The sequence below is a fragment of the Scyliorhinus canicula genome, chromosome 3, assembly GCF_902713615.1.
Source record: "Scyliorhinus canicula chromosome 3, sScyCan1.1, whole genome shotgun sequence".
Taxonomy (NCBI): Eukaryota; Metazoa; Chordata; class Chondrichthyes; order Carcharhiniformes; family Scyliorhinidae; genus Scyliorhinus; species Scyliorhinus canicula.
Window position 1 is genome coordinate 22,816,505 of NC_052148.1, and position 18,477 is coordinate 22,834,981.

Sequence of the window (18,477 nt, forward strand, 5' to 3'; positions counted from 1 at the left end):
ATCCCCACCCAAAAAACACTCCAGCAGCCCAGTGGTGACAGCCACCCTCCAATCCTGGAACCAACTGCGGCAGCAACTTGGCCTGACCAAAATGTCGAACAGGGCTCCCATCTGCAACAACCATAGGTTCACACCAGCACTGACTGACGCCACCTTCAAAAGGTGGAGGCAGGACGGGGGGACACTGACAGTCAGGGACCTATACACGGACGACAGGATCGCAACACTGGACGAACTGACAGAGAAATTTCAGCTAGCTGGGGGGAACGAGCTACGGTACCTGCAGCTCAAAAACTTCCTACGAAAGGAGACAAGGACGTACCCACAACCGCCACGACAGACACTACTGGAAGACCTACTGGACGCAAGTATCCTAGAGAAAGGGAACTGTAGTGACATATATGACCGACTGGTAGATAGGGACAACACCGTACTGGACGCAACAAGGAGGAAATGGGAGGACGACCTGGGGATGGAGATAGGGTGGGGACTCTGGAGCGAAGCACTGCATAGGATCAACTCCACCTCCACGTGCGCAAGGCTCAGCCTGACGCAACTAAAAGTGGTACATAGAGCCCACTTAACAAGAACCCGTATGAGTAGGTTCTTCCCGGAGGTGGAAGACAGATGTGAACGGTGCCAAAGAGGCCCGGCCAACCACGCCCACATGTTCTGGTCTTGCCCCAGACTCGTGGAGTACTGGACAGCCTTCTTCGAGGTTATGTCCAAAGTGGTGGGAGTGAGGGTGGAGCCATGCCCGATAGTGGCGGTCTTCGGGGTTTCAGAACAGCCAGATCTATTCCTGGGGAGGAGGGCGGACGCCCTTGCCTTTGCCTCCCTGATCGCCCGCCGTAGAATCCTGTTTGGCTGGCGGTCAGCAGCACCGCCCAGAGCTGCGGACTGGCTGTCCGACCTCTCGGAATCTCTCCAAATGGAGAAAATCAAATTTGCCATCCGAGGGTCGGACGACGGCTTCCACAGAACGTGGGAGCCATTCATGCAACTGTTCCGGGACCTATTTGTGGCCAATGTACAAGAGGAAGAATAGTCGGGGGAAGGTAGCGGGAGGGGGGGGGGGGCTACAGGTTCGTTACGGGGGTGCGATGGCTAGCTAAGGCCCAAAACCAAACTAAATAAACATGTTGAGGGGGGGGGGGGGGGAGGCGCAGTTACTACTACGAAGATGCTTACCTGTAAATATGTATGTTAATTTTTGCGTGTTTGTTTTTTTTTCTCTCCTAACAATTTGTAATTTGTTCAATATAAAATATGAAAACTGAATAAAAACATTTATAAAAAAAAAAGGAGGTAGGCAGAAAGCGGGTAATTATAGGCTAGCGAGCTTAATTTCGGTAGTAGGGAAGATGCTGGAGTGTATCAAGGAAGAAATAGCGAGGCATCTGGATGGAAATTGTCCCATTGGGTAGACGCAGCATGGGTTCATAAAGGGCAAGTCGTGCCTAACTAATTTAGTGGAATTTTTTGAGCACATTACCAGTGGGGTAGATAACGGGGAGCTAATGGAAGTGGTATATCTGGATTTCCAGAAAGCCTTTGACAAGGTGCCACACAAAAGGTTGCTGCATAAGATAAAGATGCATGGCATGAAGGGTAAAGTAGTAGCATGGATAGAGGATTGGTTAATTAATTGAAAGCAAAGAGTGGGGATTAATGGGTGTTTCTCAGGTTGGCAATCAGTAGCTAGTGGTGTCCCTCAGGGATCAGTGTTGGGCCCACAATTGTTCACAATTTACATAGATGATTTGGAGTTGGGGACCAAGGGCAATGTGTCCAAGTTTGCAGATGACACTAAGATGAGTGGTAAAGCGAAAAGTGCAGAGGATACTGGATGTCTGCAGAGGGATTTGGATAGGTTAAGTGAATGGGCTAGGGTCTGGCAGATGGAATACAATGTTGACAAATGTGAGGTTATCCATTTTGGTAGGAATAATAGCAAAAGGGATTATTATTTAACTGATAAAGTATTAAAACATGCTGCTGTGCAGAGACCTGGGTGTGCATGAGTTGCAAAAATCTGGTTTACAGGTGCAACAGGTAATTAAGAATGCAAATGGAATTTTGTCCTTCATTGCTAGAGGGATGGAGTTTAAGACGAGGGAGGTTATGCTGCAATTGTGTAACGTGTTAGTGAGGCCACACCTGGAGTATTGTGTTCAGTTTTGGTCTCTTTACCTGAGAAAGGATGTACTGGCGCTGGAGGGTGTGCAGAAGATATTCACTAGGTTAATCCCAGAGCTGAAGGGGTTGGATTACGAGGAGAGGTTGAGTAGACTGGGACTGTACTCATTGGAATTTAGAAGGATGAGGTGGGATCTTACAGAAACATATAAAATTATGAAGGAGATAGGATAGATGCAGGCAGGTTATTTCCACTGGTGGGTGAAAGCAGAACTAGGGGGCATAGCCTCAAAGTAAGGGGAAGTAGATTTAGGACTGAGTTTAGGAGGAACTTCTTCACCCAAAGGGTTGTAAATCTATGGAATTCCTTGCCCAGCGAAGCAGTTGAGGCTCTTTCATTAAATGTTTTTAAGATAAAGATAGTTTTTTGAAGAATAAAGGGATTAAGGGTTATGGTGTTTGGGCCAGAAAGTGCAGCTGAGTCCAAAAAAGATCAGCCATGATCTCATTGAATGGCGCAGCAGGCTCGAGGGGCCAGATGGGCCTACTCCTGCTCCTTGTTCTTATACAGAGCACACCTCATGAGGTCGAAGATGAGCCGATTCTTTGAAGGAGTAGAAGATACGTGTGAACATTGCGGGGGGTGGGGGGGGGGGGGGGCACCGCTAATCATGTTCATATGTTTTGGTCCTGTCCAAAGCTAGAGGATTACTGGAAGGAGGTTTTTAGGGTAATTTCTAAAGTGGTGCACATGAAACTCAACCCGGACCCCCGGGAGGCCATATTCGGGATTTCGGACCAGCCAGGGTTGGAAACGGGTGCAGGGGCAGATGTTGTAGCCTTCGCCTCGGTGATCACCCAAAGCCGGATCCTGATCGGTTGGAGAGCACCCTCTCCACCCTATGCCCTGGCGTGGGGACCTGTTGAATTCTTGACTCTTGAGAAGGTTAATTTTGAACCGAGAGGAAGGATGGAGGGGTTCTACAATTCATGGGAATTATTCATTATGCACTTTCAAGAACTGGATAACATCGAACATTAGTTGGGGCGTGTGTGTTAATGGCGACTATGGGTGATCCTTAATTCCTTTTTGTCATTTGTATGTGTGAACATATGGGCTAATGTTTGGGGTTTGGTGGGAGGGTTGTTATTGGTATGGGAATTGACATATTTGTTACTGATTATTGTTTATTGTTGGTGGGTGTATATTTGGGAGAAAATGTGAAAAAGAATAACATTTTAAAAAAGGCGTATGGTGTGTTGGCTTTCATGAACAGGGGGACTGAGTTTAAGAGATGTGAGGTTTTGCTGCAGCTTTATAAAACCATGGTTAGACCACACGTGGAATATTGTGTCCAGTTCTGGTCACCTCATTATAGGAAGGATGTGCAACGCTTTGGAAGTGGTGGAGTCAGTCTAGAGACATTTAAGCGACTCTTGGACAGGCACATGGAGAGCGTAAATTGAAGGGGTGTAGGTTAGGTTGATCTTAGATTAGGATAAATGGTCAGCACCACATCGTGGGCTGAAAGGCTTTTACTGCGCTGTACTGTTCTATATTCTAATATATATTTAATATATATCAGCAGTAATTTTTAATCATATATTGCTCTTCTTCTTCACACCCTTTTCTTTTGTTATTTCCATCACCCACTTTTCAGTGAATTAACTAGGGCCCTTGCTTTCACCTTTGAATGCCACAGCCTATGTGCCATCAAAAGCCTTTTAAGTTCCATTTTGCCAACTAGTTTTGCAATTTCAAATCTTTGGAAAGGTATACAAGGATGTGGCAACAGGATTAGATGAAGCGGGGAGGAAAGAAGCTCACCTGGAGAGTAATAGTAACCTGGAGAGCAGCATAGAGCAATTGAAGCCGATGGTCTGTTTCAGCAACGAACAAGGATTATGCAAGTTTGAACCGCAAGCATTGCCTTTAACAAGAAGATTAACATTCTTCCTTCAGTGCTGGACTGTGCCATACAACCTGAAGGCTTCTCTATTCACCGGGCAGACCACACGGCATCTTCAGGCAAAGCAAAGGGTGGAGGGGTTTGCCTCCTCATCAACTCCTCCTGGTGCTTGGATGTGGTGACCCTGGCGACCTACTGCTCCCCAGACCTGGAATACTTGACCGTAAATGCCGCCCATACTATCTTCTACGCGAGTTCGCTTCAGCCATTATCACAGCGGTCTACATCCCACCCCAGGCAGAAGTGAGGAAGGTGCTGGATGAACTGCACACAGTCATAAACAACTATGAAACAGAACACTCTGAGGCCTTGTTCATTGTGGCCGGAGACTTCAACAAAGCCAACCTCAAGAGTGTACTGCCAAAATTCCACCAGCACATCTCCTGTCCCACCAGGGGTGACAACACGCTTGACCACTGCTACTCAAAAATCAAGGGCACCTACCGTTCCATCCCCCGACCGCACTTTGGGAAATCAGACTATAAGATGGTGCTCCTTCTCCTGGCTTACAAGCAGAAACTCAAGCGGGAGAATCCAGCTAAGAAGGTTGTGCAGTGCTGGTCCGAGACGACAGAAGAGCTCTTACGTGACTGCTTAGAGACAGTGGACTGGCCCATATTTAAGAACTCAGCGACTAACTTAAATGAGTATGCCACCACCGTCACAGACTTAATCAGCAAATGTGTGGACGACTGCGTGTCAAAGAAAGCAGTACGTACGTTCTTCAACCGGAAACCATGGCTCAACCGCGAGATTGACTCCCTACTGAAGGACAGATCTGAGGCGTTCAAGGCAGACGACCCTGTCCTATACAGGAAATCCAGGTACGACCTCCGCAAAGCCATCCGAGATGCCAAGAGAGAATATCAAACTAAGCTAGAGTCACAGACTCTCGGCGGTTGTGGCAAGGACTAAACAACATAACGGGCTACAAAGCGAAGCCGAGCAGTATCTCTGGCAGCAATGCACCCCTCCCCGATGAACTTAATGCATTCTATGCTCGGTTTGAGCAGGTAACCAACAATCCTCTGTCAAGTGCCCCAGCAGCCCATAATTCACCCATACCCGTCACAGTTTCCGAAGTCAGATCGGCCTTCCTGAAAGTGAACCCACGGAAGGCGACGGGCCCGGACGGGATCCCTGGTCGTGCACTCAGAGCCTGCGCATACCAGCTGGCAGAGGTATTCACAGACATCTTTAACCTATCCCTACTCCACTCCGAGGTCCCCACCTGCTTCAAGAAGACCATCATCATACCGGTACCAAAGAAGAACCAGGCAACATGCCTCAATGACTACCGCCTGGTGGCCCTGACGTCAGTTGTAATGAAGTGCTTTGAGAGGCTGATCATGAAGCGCATCACCTCCATACTCCCGGAACGCCTTGACCCACTACATTTCGCATGCCGGCGCAACCGGTCCACATCAGACACCATTTCACTGGCCCTACACTCATCCCTAGAGCATCTCGAAAACAAGGACTCCTACATCAGACTCCTATTTATTGACTACAGCTCCGCCTTCAACACCATAATCCCAGCCAAGCTCATATCAAAGCTCCAAAACCTAGGACTTGGCTCTCCACTCTGCAACTGGATCCTTGACTTTCTGACCAACAGACCACAATCAGTAAGAATGAACACCAACACCTCCTCCACAATAGTCCTCAATACCGGTGCTCCGCAAGGCGGCGTACTTAGCCCCCTACTCTACTCCCGTGTAAAACTTGGTTCCAACTCCATCTACAAGTTTGCTGACGATACGGCCATAGTGGGCCGGATCTCGAATAACGACGATTCCGAATACAGGAGGGAGATAGAGAACCTAGTGGAGTGGTGTAACGACAACAATCTCTCCCTCAATGCCAGTAAAACTAAAGAGCTGGTTATAGACTTCAGGAAGCAAAGTACTGGACACACCCCTGTCAGCATCAACGGGGCCGAGGTGGAGATGGTTAGCAGTTTCAAATTCCTAGGGGTGCACATCACCAAAAATCTGTCCTGGTCCACTCACGTTGACGCTATCACCAAGAAAGCACAACAGTGCCTATACTTCCTCAGGAAACTAAGGAAATTCGGCATGTCCACATTAACCCGTACCAACTTTTACAGATGCACTATAGAAAGCATTCTATCGGGCTGCATCACAGCCTGGTATGGCAACTGCTCGGCCCAGGACCGCAAGGAACTTCAGAGAGTCGTGAATACCGCCCAGTCCATCACACAAACCTGCCTCCCATCCATGGACTCCATCTACACCTCCCGCTGCCGGGGGAAAGCGGGCAGCATAATCAAGGATCCCTGCCACCCAGCTTACTCACTTTTCCAACTTCTTCCATCGGGCAGGAGATACAGAAGTCCGAGAACATGCACGAACAGACTCAAAAACAGCTTCTTCCCCGCTGTCACCAGACTCCTAAATGACCCTCTTATTGACTGACCTCATTAACACTACACACTGTATGCTTCAACCGATGCCAATGCTTATGTAGTTACATTGTATATCTTGTGTTGCCCTATTATGTATTCTCATGTATTTTCTTGAATTTTGTTTAATTCCCTTTTCTTCCATGTACTGAATGATCTGTTGAGCTGCTTGCAGAAAAATACTTTTCACTGTACCTCGGTACACGTGACAATAAACAAATCCAATCCAATTAAAAAAAATTTTATTTCAGAATTGAATGGCGTTGAATTAAAGATGACAACTTTAATTGGTGAAACATATAAATTTTTATTGAAAGTTGAATTGAAACGCAATTGCTGAAAATTACATGTGTAAAAATTGCAAAACATCACACAACTACAAGTAAAAATGTGCCAACAAATACAAAAATAAATGGGAAAAACTAATAATTATTCTATACACTTTATTGGATTAATTATATCTTTTGCAGTGTAATAAATACAAGATATGCAAAAAAGCTTCAGTCACACGCAAAACCAGTTTAACTGAAGTTACAGTAGTTTTGTGCAAATACAATTCAACCTTTTTAATTTAAAGATATTTTCCCCCTCCCAAAAAAACAAGCTAAAGTGGTTAAAGTTAGTATCAAAATGACAAATTTGGCACGCTTTCAAGTCACACAAATAAATTCCTGAATTCACTCTTCATTTATATGAAGATACTTGCTTGCAAAATTGAGCAAGTAATTGTCTAAAAATTTATGTTATAGCTTTCAATTTATGAGGTAAATTATTTTGCTAATGATCTGACGTTTAAAATTACATCGTAGGTTGTAGGAAATCACAGTAAAGTCATTATTATCAAACAAATAAAATTGTTCCCTTTTTTCCAAATGCCAATTCTTTGACTGAATTCTTTATGTGCAAATACTGTTAGAATTCCAAATGGGAACACAAACTAGAACTTAACTTAACCCTAGAGTCAAACAGACCAGGGAATGTAAGCTAATTCAAGCTGTTGTATTCCTTTTCAAAGAAAAGAGTTCCATAACTTCAGCGACCAGTACAAGACACTCTTCCAACAATAACGATGCAAGCACACTCTCTTAAGGCCTGCTAATAGTTTAACATCAAAACCCCTGCCTAGCATTCAGATATTGTTTTGCAACTCCTGTTACTTTAATACTAAATCCCTTTCATCAACACCATTTTTAATAGAATGATCAAAAGGTCAAAATTAACAGGAAGCCCAGAAACCCAAAGCATCTTAATGTAAGCGACTGCTTCAACATTTACCTGAAGAATACAATTATTTCAATACCATTGCTTTTGAATTCAAATATCTTCTATCCAGTCAAATGCCAAAAACACCAAGTAACCTCAGAGACTACAGTGGTATCATTACCCAAAACATGTGTGGACCAAAATTTTACTTTGGTGGTTATTGTACTTAGTAAAACAATTTGTATTATACCCAAACATTTGCCAATATATTTTCCTTTCTATTTCTGAGCTTCAAGTCCTTTTGTTGTTTATTGGGTAGAAGTGGGATTTTAAATGATCCATCACTATGATTTATACCATACATCTGCTGGTATTTTGGCATGCAATCATACAAGTAACCAAGAAATATGGGCCTCTTGGATTTTGGGTTGAATTTACAAACACATGGCTGCACCTTACATTGCTCGTACGATTGACCTGAAAGAACATACGCAACCTTGTTGCTTTTTATAAAAAGCTAAAAGTAATTTACACTCTAGGTTCCTTTGCAACTGGCGAATTAATAAGCCACCAGTTTTGCAGCTTACAACAAAATAACTTGCACTTATAGCAGTGCAAGAAATGATGCCTTGCATAATATTTTTTTCCACTTCTGTCTCATCCAGAATAATATAGCAGCAAAACAGCTGCCAAAAATCAGTAACAGCCCAAACTATTATCAATAACACTGATATAATCTTTGCTGTTCCCATTGGCAGGAATTAAATGTGGTGAAAAGGCTAAGGCCATCTGGATGCCACATTGGACCAATTTCAAGAAAATCTTTTTTAAAATGTGCTATACAAATAGAATGGCTGGCCACATCATATAGTGTCCATAATCCTGCCTCTATAATCACAGAAGTCACTGATGTTAAACTAACATTTTAGTGTAGCCTAAAATACTTAACTCCATCTTAGTGATATTAAAGAAGCTTAACTTATTCATAGTTTATGATGGACGACATTTGCAATACTTTGTAATATTACAACACATTTCTTTATATATGAACAACAACTATTTTGGGTGCGCCCTAGTTTAGTTTTTGTTTATATATTACAGCATGGTATCTTAAGAGACTTTATTACAGTGCAAGGTGATAATTTACTTGTGCCAATTAATGCAACTTGACTGCAAATCAAGGTTTAGCAGTTAGCTTTAGAGTGGCTCACTGTTGAGTCTTAATAGAGTTTCAGCTAGAAAACATTACAAGGCTTTTAAAATATTTAGGCACTGTTGTTTCTATTTCAGATATAAATTTATTTTTAAAAAGTTCATGTCGCCCATCACAACTCTACGCTGGGAAACACAAAAACTATTTCTTTGCTATCCGAGCATCTTAACATTAGTTGTGTGGTTATATTGGTAAACACATACTCAAACCTACCAAGTTATCACACAGCATAGCTGTAAAAACTATTTTAGGGGAAGGCTTTAAAGCGTCACTATATAGTTTCCTACTTCATTCAAATATAAACATTAATTGCTTTGTCAGCTAAATGTGCTTTAACTGCCATTTACTCATTAGACTTGTAAAAATGCTCCTTTTGCTCAAGTTTTCCATTTGTTTAAATTCAGTTACAGTTAAATTCAGTTTCATTATCACTTCACCAATACTGCAGCAAAACATTAAATGTACCTGAGGTGTTGACTGCAAGTATTGGTGATCAGCATGTTACCATTCTCATCAATTAAAATTTACTCTCGTCCAGAGGTAAGTGGAACAAAGTTATTTTAAAAATTGAAATGAGAAGTTTTAGGTTTAGAATATGACCACTGTCCTGAGAATTCTGTACCGCATTACAATGTAACATGCGAAGGAAATTTTTCTAACAATGTGATTTAGCACATGAAAATCATCTTCTGGAATAAAGAGTGTAGTTGTAAATTTCGGGGTATCTAATTACTGAATTTTAGAATCAATTTACTGGTTGAAGCTCGTCAAATACTTGGAATGACATTCTCTTGGTTCAACAAAATAATTAAGGAGCCATTGAGTTTGGTTATATCAACACCTGACTTCACCATCATCAATGTGATAAAGCAAAGTTTAAAAGTCTTCACTCTGGAAGTAAATCAATGATATTTGGTTACTGGTAACCTAGTCTATGCATTTTAGATACACACTTCTGGTATGTCAAAGTAAATGGCAGCACTAGGATTCACCGACAGCCGTTCCCCTTCAATGCATCTACTGGTTAATTTAGCCTTTCATCCCGTAAGCTGATCATCATGCATAAAGACGAGTCACATGCATACTAAGTGGTGCAAGAGCCCAAGAACAACACCCAAATGGAGGTGCACACTGAATTCAAGAAAGCTGTATCTTTCCTTGTTTACACTCAAATGGAGGAATGAAATGCAAAGTTCCTTGCATAGCTCAATATTACAGAACAGGGAAAATGCACTGTTCAAATAGATAGGTTTTCATCTTTATAATTCTTGGGCCCTTGCATTACCTTAAAATGAAAGTATATTTAACTATTCCTTAGCTGAGTACTACAATGTCTCAGCAATTTTTCAGTTATCGCTCCTGTGTCATTTCAACAGATATCCACAGCTATTTCACATAACTGGCATTGTTTCCTTAAAAACCATTTATATTTATCGTCTTATTTTCTAGTAATAAAAGACAGCTGTTTGATTTGGGATACAAAAACATAGGGCTCAGTTTCTTGAGTTTTTCTAATCAAAGCATAGTGGAGTACAGTTGAGAGCCAAGTCCAAGATGAATAAGCAATTGTTGCAGAAACAGAAGCATGCTGAACAATATGGTTAATGTTATCAAGTGCATTATCTGATGTGTTGTACAACAGTGCTACAAGCTTAGTGTGGAGTCGACTCGGACTTAATTTTAGCAATATCCAAACTATGGGAACGAAGATGATACATGGGAATTGTGTAACCCATTTACATGGGCCACAAAGTACAAAGTGCAGCAAAAAAAGGTTTGTTCTTCACATTTTTTCCAAAAGTAGAGAGATTGTTGAACGAGTAAACAAATTCACCTGAACACATCATATTTCGTTACAGAGGTTGCCAATTCCACTCTCCACATCATTAATACTCGTTCGCAGAGAATAGAATAGGAACACACATTTCAGCTTACTTTGCAAAAGTTGTTATTCCACCAATCCAACTATTGGGCAGCATTGGATTTTTCTAAAAGAGTACTTTATTTTTTTTCAAGTATATGAAAGGTACACAACAGGATCTATTGGGTGGGATTCACCGACTAACCGCCGCGTGGTTTTCAGCAGTGGAGGCAGCCCGGCAGCAGGATTTACCGACCCCGCCATTGTCAACCAGATTTCCCGATGACTGCACCCCTTGTCGTTGGGAAACCCAGCGTGGGACCAGAATAACTGGTAGATAGCGCCATTGAATCCTTACTTACACTGTTTCGCAGGTTAATGCACCATAAATAAAAATACTGTGTAGGAAAATGACCACTTTCTAACTTAACAGGCATTTCAATAACTAGGGACAATTTAGAGTCATGCATTAAAAAAACAGCTGTTAGATGTCACAATAGTACTTGCAAAGCTTCCTATGCAGCATTAAAAATATGCAAATCATTACCTACATACAAGGCAACCCCCTTTCTATAAACTCGCATTCATTTCTCCAAGGGCCAAATAATTTTGGCCAAGAGCTGATGATAATCTTGAGATAGTGGTGGGAATAGAAAGGCAGGAGAAATTAAGTACAAACATACATGAAAGACTGTTGTGTGGGAGATACTTTCTAAAATTAAAAACAAATTTAACAAGCCTGATCAATGTACGTGCATAATGTAGCTACATTACTGTACACAGATTTATTATCTGTGGTTTAGGATTTGTGCTCAGTATCTAAACACATAATCAAAACACATGATTAGTGATTGAATGTGTGACAATCAATCAAATACCACAACTGCATACCTACTTATAACTTTGTAAATGCTTCTATAACCAAATATATGGTAAAGGATCATTATACCAGGATCGTGTGGACCAATTCCTTGGAAAAACTGTCCTAATCTCACCGTGCATCTCTGCAGGGGAAGTAAATCACCCATTGCTCTAATCGTAGAATCAAAACATTAAAAATAACTCCAACACCTGCAGGCAGAATGTGTCGTGTTACACAAAATACACTGATTAAATCAAGATTGACATTGGTTTGGTGGAATTAGCAGCTTTTAAAACTAAAGTACGAGATGCATGCGGATTTTCAACATGAAATGAGTGTTCCCCTGTAGTGAATTTGAACAGGTATATTTGCTTAACATTCAAGCTTGAAGTCATGTACGCTATGTCCTTTTTCAAACAGCAAATAATATAACTTCAATTACTTCTGGGACGGGCTATATTCCAGGGTCCTGGAAGATTTATAAAGTGTCAAGCTTTCTATTTTAATCATGTTAAATTTGCCTTCAGTAAAAGTGAGCTGAGAATTGCATTGATTCAGACTCGGTAAGCAAAAAACGTATGTTTCATGTAACTACACTCCGAATGCAGGCTCAAATGACTATGGTCAGCTCGTGGGAAGTTCTTAGAATTCCATATGTTGCATTCAAATATAGTTATCAATATTTGTAAATTCCCACCGGTTTTTCTCTTGTTTTTGTTTAAAGTCACTTGTTGAAACACATCTTGTTGCCAAAAAAAAAAGTTTTGTCTTTTTAGCAGCTCCAATTCAGCTTCAGGCAATTTGTTCGGTTTTGTAATTTGCTGTCTCAGTCCAATACGAAATATTTCTGACCATGGACTTACGTGGAGCTTAAAATTACGACTCAAAGAGATCTTGACAAACTTGTTTTTCAATTTCTGTGTTGTACTTCTCAATCTCTTTGTTCACTTCTGATAGGTACTCTTCGATGAATGTGTCCATCACTGATTTCAGAGATGTAAGGGAAGTCAGCCATTCTCCACGTGGTCCAGCAACAACTTATTTAAAATTGGTGTCCATGAATTTGAAATGTTTCCCCAAGATCAGTTTTGAATGCAATTTATCCTTTATGTGCAAATATTGCCAATGAAAATAATGAATTGAGAGAAGAGTGGGCGCCCAACAGACGGAGGGAGTGAGCGAGCGCCCGAGAGGCAGAGGGAGAGCACGCGGCGGGCGCGCACACAGAGGCAGGGCGACGGAGAGGCAGGGCGACGGAGAGGCAGGGCGACGGAGAGGCAGGGCGACGGAGAGGCAGGGCGACGGAGAGGCAGGGCGACGGAGAGGCAGGGCGACGGAGAGGCAGGGCGACGGAGAGAGGCAGGGCGACGGAGAGAGGCACGGGCAGACGGAGAGGCAGGTCGACGGAGAGGCAGGGCGACGGAGAGGCAGGGCGACGGAGAGGCGGGGCGACGGAGAGGCAGGGCGACGGAGAGGCAGGGCGACGGAGAGGCAGGGCGACGGAGAGGCAGGGCGACGGAGAGGCAGGGCGACGGAGAGGCAGGGCGACGGAGAGGCAGGGCGACGGAGAGGCAGGGCGACGGAGAGGCAGGGCGACGGAGAGGCAGGGCGACGGAGAGGCAGGGCGACGGAGAGGCAGGGCGACGGAGAGGCAGGGCGACGGAGAGGCAGGGCGACGGAGAGGCAGGGCGACGGAGAGGCAGGGCGACGGAGAGGCAGGGCGACGGAGAGGCAGGCGACGGAGAGGCAGGGCGACGGAGAGGCAGGGCGACGGAGGGCAGGGCGACGGAGAGGCAGGGCGGAGAGGCAGGGCGACGGAGAGGCAGGGCGACGGAGAGGCAGGGCGACGGAGAGGCAGGGCGACGGAGAGGCAGGGCGACGGAGAGGCAGGGCGACGGAGAGACAGGGCGACGGAGAGACAGGGCGACGGAGAGACAGGGCGACGGAGAGACAGGGCGACGGAGAGACAGGGCGACGGAGAGACAGGGCGACGGAGAGACAGGGCGACGGAGAGACAGGGCGACGGAGAGACAGGGCGACGGAGAGACAGGGCGACGGAGAGACAGGGCGACGGAGAGACAGGGCGACGGAGAGACAGGGCGACGGAGAGACAGGGCGACGGAGAGACAGGGCGACGGAGAGACAGGGCGACGGAGAGACAGGGCGACGGAGAGACAGGGCGACGGAGAGACAGGGCGACGGAGAGACAGGGCGACGGAGAGACAGGGCGACGGAGAGACAGGGCGACGGAGAGACAGGGCGACGGAGAGACAGGGCGACGGAGAGACAGGGCGACGGAGAGACAGGGCGACGGAGAGACAGGGCGACGGAGAGACAGGGCGACGGAGAGACAGGGCGACGGAGAGACAGGGCGACGGAGAGACAGGGCGACGGAGAGACAGGGCGACGGAGAGACAGGGCGACGGAGAGACAGGGCGACGGAGAGACAGGGCGACGGAGAGACAGAGAGACAGAGCGACAGGGCGACGGAGAGACAGAGCGACGGAGAGACAGAGCGACGGAGAGACAGGGCGACGGAGAGACAGGGCGACGGAGAGACAGAGCGACGGAGAGACAGAGCGACGGAGAGACAGAGCGACGGAGAGACAGAGCGACGGAGAGACAGAGAGACAGAGAGACAGAGAGACAGAGAGACAGAGAGACGGAGAGACAGAGAGACAGAGAGACGGAGAGACGGAGAGACAGAGCGACGGAGAGACAGAGCGACGGAGAGACAGAGAGACAGAGAGACAGAGAGACGGAGAGACGGAGAGACAGAGAGACGGAGAGACAGAGAGACAGAGCGACAGAGCGACGGAGCGACGGAGCGACGGAGCGACGGAGCGACGGAGCGACGGAGCGACGGAGAGACAGAGCGACGGAGAGACAGAGCGACGGAGAGACAGAGCGACGGAGAGACAGAGCGACGGAGAGACAGGGCGACGGAGAGACAGGGCGACGGAGAGACAGGGCGACGGAGAGACAGAGCGACGGAGAGACAGGGCGACGGAGAGACAGGGCGACGGAGAGACAGGGCGACGGAGAGACAGGGCGACGGAGAGACAGGGCGACGGAGAGACAGGGCGACGGAGAGACAGGGCGACGGAGAGACAGGGCGACGGAGAGACAGGGCGACGGAGAGACAGGGCGACGGAGAGACAGGGCGACGGAGAGACAGGGCGACGGAGAGAGAGACAGAGCGACGGAGAGACAGAGCGACGGAGAGACAGAGCGACGGAGAGACAGAGAGACAGAGAGACAGAGAGACAGAGAGACAGAGAGACGGAGAGACGGAGAGACTGAGAGACTGAGAGACGGAGAGACAGAGAGACAGAGAGACAGAGCGACAGAGCGACAGAGAGACAGAGCGACAGAGCGACGGAGCGACAGAGCGACGGAGAGACAGAGCGACGGAGAGACAGAGCGACGGAGAGACAGGGCGACGGAGAGACAGGGCGACGGAGAGACAGGGCGACGGAGAGACAGGGCGACGGAGAGACAGGGCGACGGAGAGACAGGGCGACGGAGAGACAGGGCGACGGAGAGACAGGGCGACGGAGAGACAGGGCGACGGAGAGACAGGGCGACGGAGAGACAGGGCGACGGAGAGACAGAGCGACGGAGAGACAGGGCGACGGAGAGACAGGGCGACGGAGAGACAGGGCGACGGAGAGACAGGGCGACGGAGAGACAGGGCGACGGAGAGACAGGGCGACGGAGAGACAGGGCGACGGAGAGACAGGGCGACGGAGAGACAGGGCGACGGAGAGACAGGGCGACGGAGAGACAGGGCGACGGAGAGACAGGGCGACGGAGAGACAGGGCGACGGAGAGACAGGGCGACGGAGAGACAGAGCGACGGAGAGACAGAGCGACGGAGAGACAGAGCGACGGAGAGACAGAGCGACGGAGAGACAGAGCGACGGAGAGACAGAGCGACGGAGAGACAGAGCGACGGAGAGACAGAGAGACAGAGAGACAGAGAGACAGAGAGACAGAGAGACAGAGAGACAGAGAGACAGAGACAGAGCGACAGAGAGACGGAGCGACAGAGCGACGGAGCGACGGAGAGACAGAGCGACGGAGAGACAGAGCGACGGAGAGACAGAGCGACGGAGAGACAGAGCGACAGAGAGACAGAGCGACAGAGAGACAGAGCGACAGAGAGACAGAGCGACAGAGCGACGGAGAGACAGAGCGACGGAGAGACAGAGCGACGGAGAGACAGAGCGACAGAGAGACAGAGAGACAGAGCGACAGAGAAACAGAGCGACAGAGCGACGGAGAGACAGAGCGACGGAGACAGAGCGACGGAGCGACGGAGAGACAGAGCGACGGAGAGACAGAGCGACGGAGAGACAGAGCGACGGAGAGACAGAGCGACGGAGAGACAGAGCGACGGAGAGACAGAGCGACGGAGAGACAGAGCGACGGAGAGACAGAGCGACGGAGAGACAGAGCGACGGAGAGACAGAGAGACAGAGAGACAGAGAGACAGAGAGACAGAGAGACAGAGCGACGGAGCGACGGAGAGACGGAGAGACAGAGCGACGGAGAGACAGAGAGACAGAGAGACGGAGAGACAGAGAGACAGAGAGACAGAGAGACAGAGAGACAGAGAGACAGAGCGACAGAGAGACGGAGCGACGGAGCGACGGAGCGACGGAGCGACGGAGAGACAGAGCGACGGAGAGACAGAGCGACGGAGAGACAGAGCGACGGAGAGACAGAGCGACGGAGAGACAGAGCGACGGAGAGACAGAGCGACGGAGAGACAGAGAGACGGAGAGACAGAGAGACAGAGAGACAGAGAGACAGAGAGACAGAGAGACAGAGCGACAGAGAGACGGAGCGACGGAGCGACGGAGAGACAGAGCGACGGAGAGACAGAGCGACGGAGAGACAGAGCGACGGAGAGACAGAGCGACAGAGAGACAGAGAGACAGAGCGACAGAGAGACGGAGAGACAGAGAGACAGAGAGACGGAGAGACAGAGAGACAGAGAGACAGAGAGACAGAGAGACAGAGCGACAGAGAGACAGAGCGACGGAGCGACGGAGCGACGGAGCGACGGAGAGACAGAGCGACGGAGAGACAGAGCGACGGAGAGACAGAGAGACAGAGAGACAGAGAGACAGAGAGACAGAGAGACAGAGAGACAGAGACAGGCGGGCGACGAGCGACGAGAGACGGGCCGGAGAGACGGGGCGACGGAGAGACGGGGCGACGGAGAGACGGGGCGACGGAGAGGCGGGGCGACGGAGAGACGGGGCGACGGAGAGACGGGGCGACGGAGAGACGGGGCGACGGAGAGACGGGGCGACGGAGAGACGGGGCGACGGAGAGACGGGGCGACGGAGAGACGGGGCGACGGAGAGACGGGGCGACGGAGAGACGGGGCGACGGAGAGACGGGGCGACGGAGAGACGGGGCGACGGAGAGACGGGGCGACGGAGAGACGGGCGACGGAGAGACGGGGCGACGGAGAGACGGGGCGACGGAGAGACGGGCGACGGAGAGACGGGCGCGAGGAGGAGACGGGCGACGGAGACGTGGGCGCGGAGATACGGGCGACGGAGAGACGGGGCGACGGAGAGACGGGGCGACGGAGAGACAGTGCGACGGAGAGACAGAGCGACGGAAGCGGAGGCAGAGCGACGGAGAGACAGAGCGACGGAGAGACGGAGCGACGGAGAGACGGAGAGACGGAGAGACGGAGAGACGGAGAGACGGAGAGACGGAGAGACGGAGAGACAGAGAGACAGAGCGACAGAGCGACAGAGAGACAGAGAGACAGAGAGACAGAGAGACAGAGAGACAGAGCGACGGAGAGACAGAGAGACAGAGCGACGGAGAGACAGAGAGACGGAGAGACAGAGCGACGGAGAGACAGAGCGACGGAGAGACAGAGCGACGGAGAGACAGAGCGACGGAGAGACAGAGCGACGGAGAGACAGAGCGACGGAGAGAGAGAGCGACCGGAGAGCGAGAGACAGAGCGAGCGAGAGCAGATCGGACCGGAGAGACCGAGCGACGGAGAGAGAGACAGAGGACGTAGGAGAGACAGAGCGACGGAGAGACAGAGCGACGGAGAGACAGAGAGACAGAGCGACGGAGAGACAGAGCGGAGAGACAGAGCGACGGAGAGACAGAGCGACGGAGAGACAGAGCGACGGAGAGACAAGGAGGCAGAGGCGAGAGACAGAGCGACGGAGAGACAGCGACGGAGAGACAGAGCGACGGAGAGACAGAGCGGGAGAGACAGAGCGACGGAGAGACAGAGCGACGAGAGCGAGCGACGAAGACAGAGCGACGGAGAGACAGAGCGACGGAGAGACAGAGCGACGGAGAGACAGAGCGACGGAGAGACAGAGCGACTAGAGACAGAGCGACGGAAGACAGAGCGACGGAGACAGAGCGACGGAGAGACAGAGCGACGGAGAGACAGAGCGACGGAGAGACAGAGCGACGGAGAGACAGAGCGACGGAGAGACAGAGCGACGGAGAGACAGAGCGACGGAGAGACAGAGCGACGGAGAGACAGAGCGACGGAGAGAACAGAGCGACGGAGAGACAGAGCGACGGAGAGACAGAGCGACGGAGAGACAGAGCGACGGAGAGACAGAGCGACGGAGAGACAGAGCGACGGAGAGACAGAGCGACGGAGAGACAGAGCGACGGAGAGACAGAGCGACGGAGAGACAGAGCGACGGAGAGACAGAGCGACGGAGAGACAGAGCGACGGAGAGACAGAGCGACGGAGAGACAGAGCGGACGGAGAGACAGAGCGACGGAGAGACAGAG

At 48.9% G+C, this 18,477-nt stretch overlaps 1 protein-coding gene across 1 annotated transcript in view; it reads right to left on the minus strand.

The window, feature by feature from the left end:
- Positions 1-6,821: 6,821 nt before the first annotated feature.
- Positions 6,822-18,477, minus strand: part of c3h20orf194 (chromosome 3 C20orf194 homolog) — a 257,070-nt gene continuing 245,414 nt past the window's right edge. Inside the window, exon 37 of the mRNA XM_038793206.1 lies at positions 6,822-12,656. Coding sequence (XP_038649134.1) covers positions 12,550-12,656 — 107 coding nt within the window. The 3' untranslated portion in view covers positions 6,822-12,549. The remainder of the gene's footprint in view (positions 12,657-18,477) is intronic.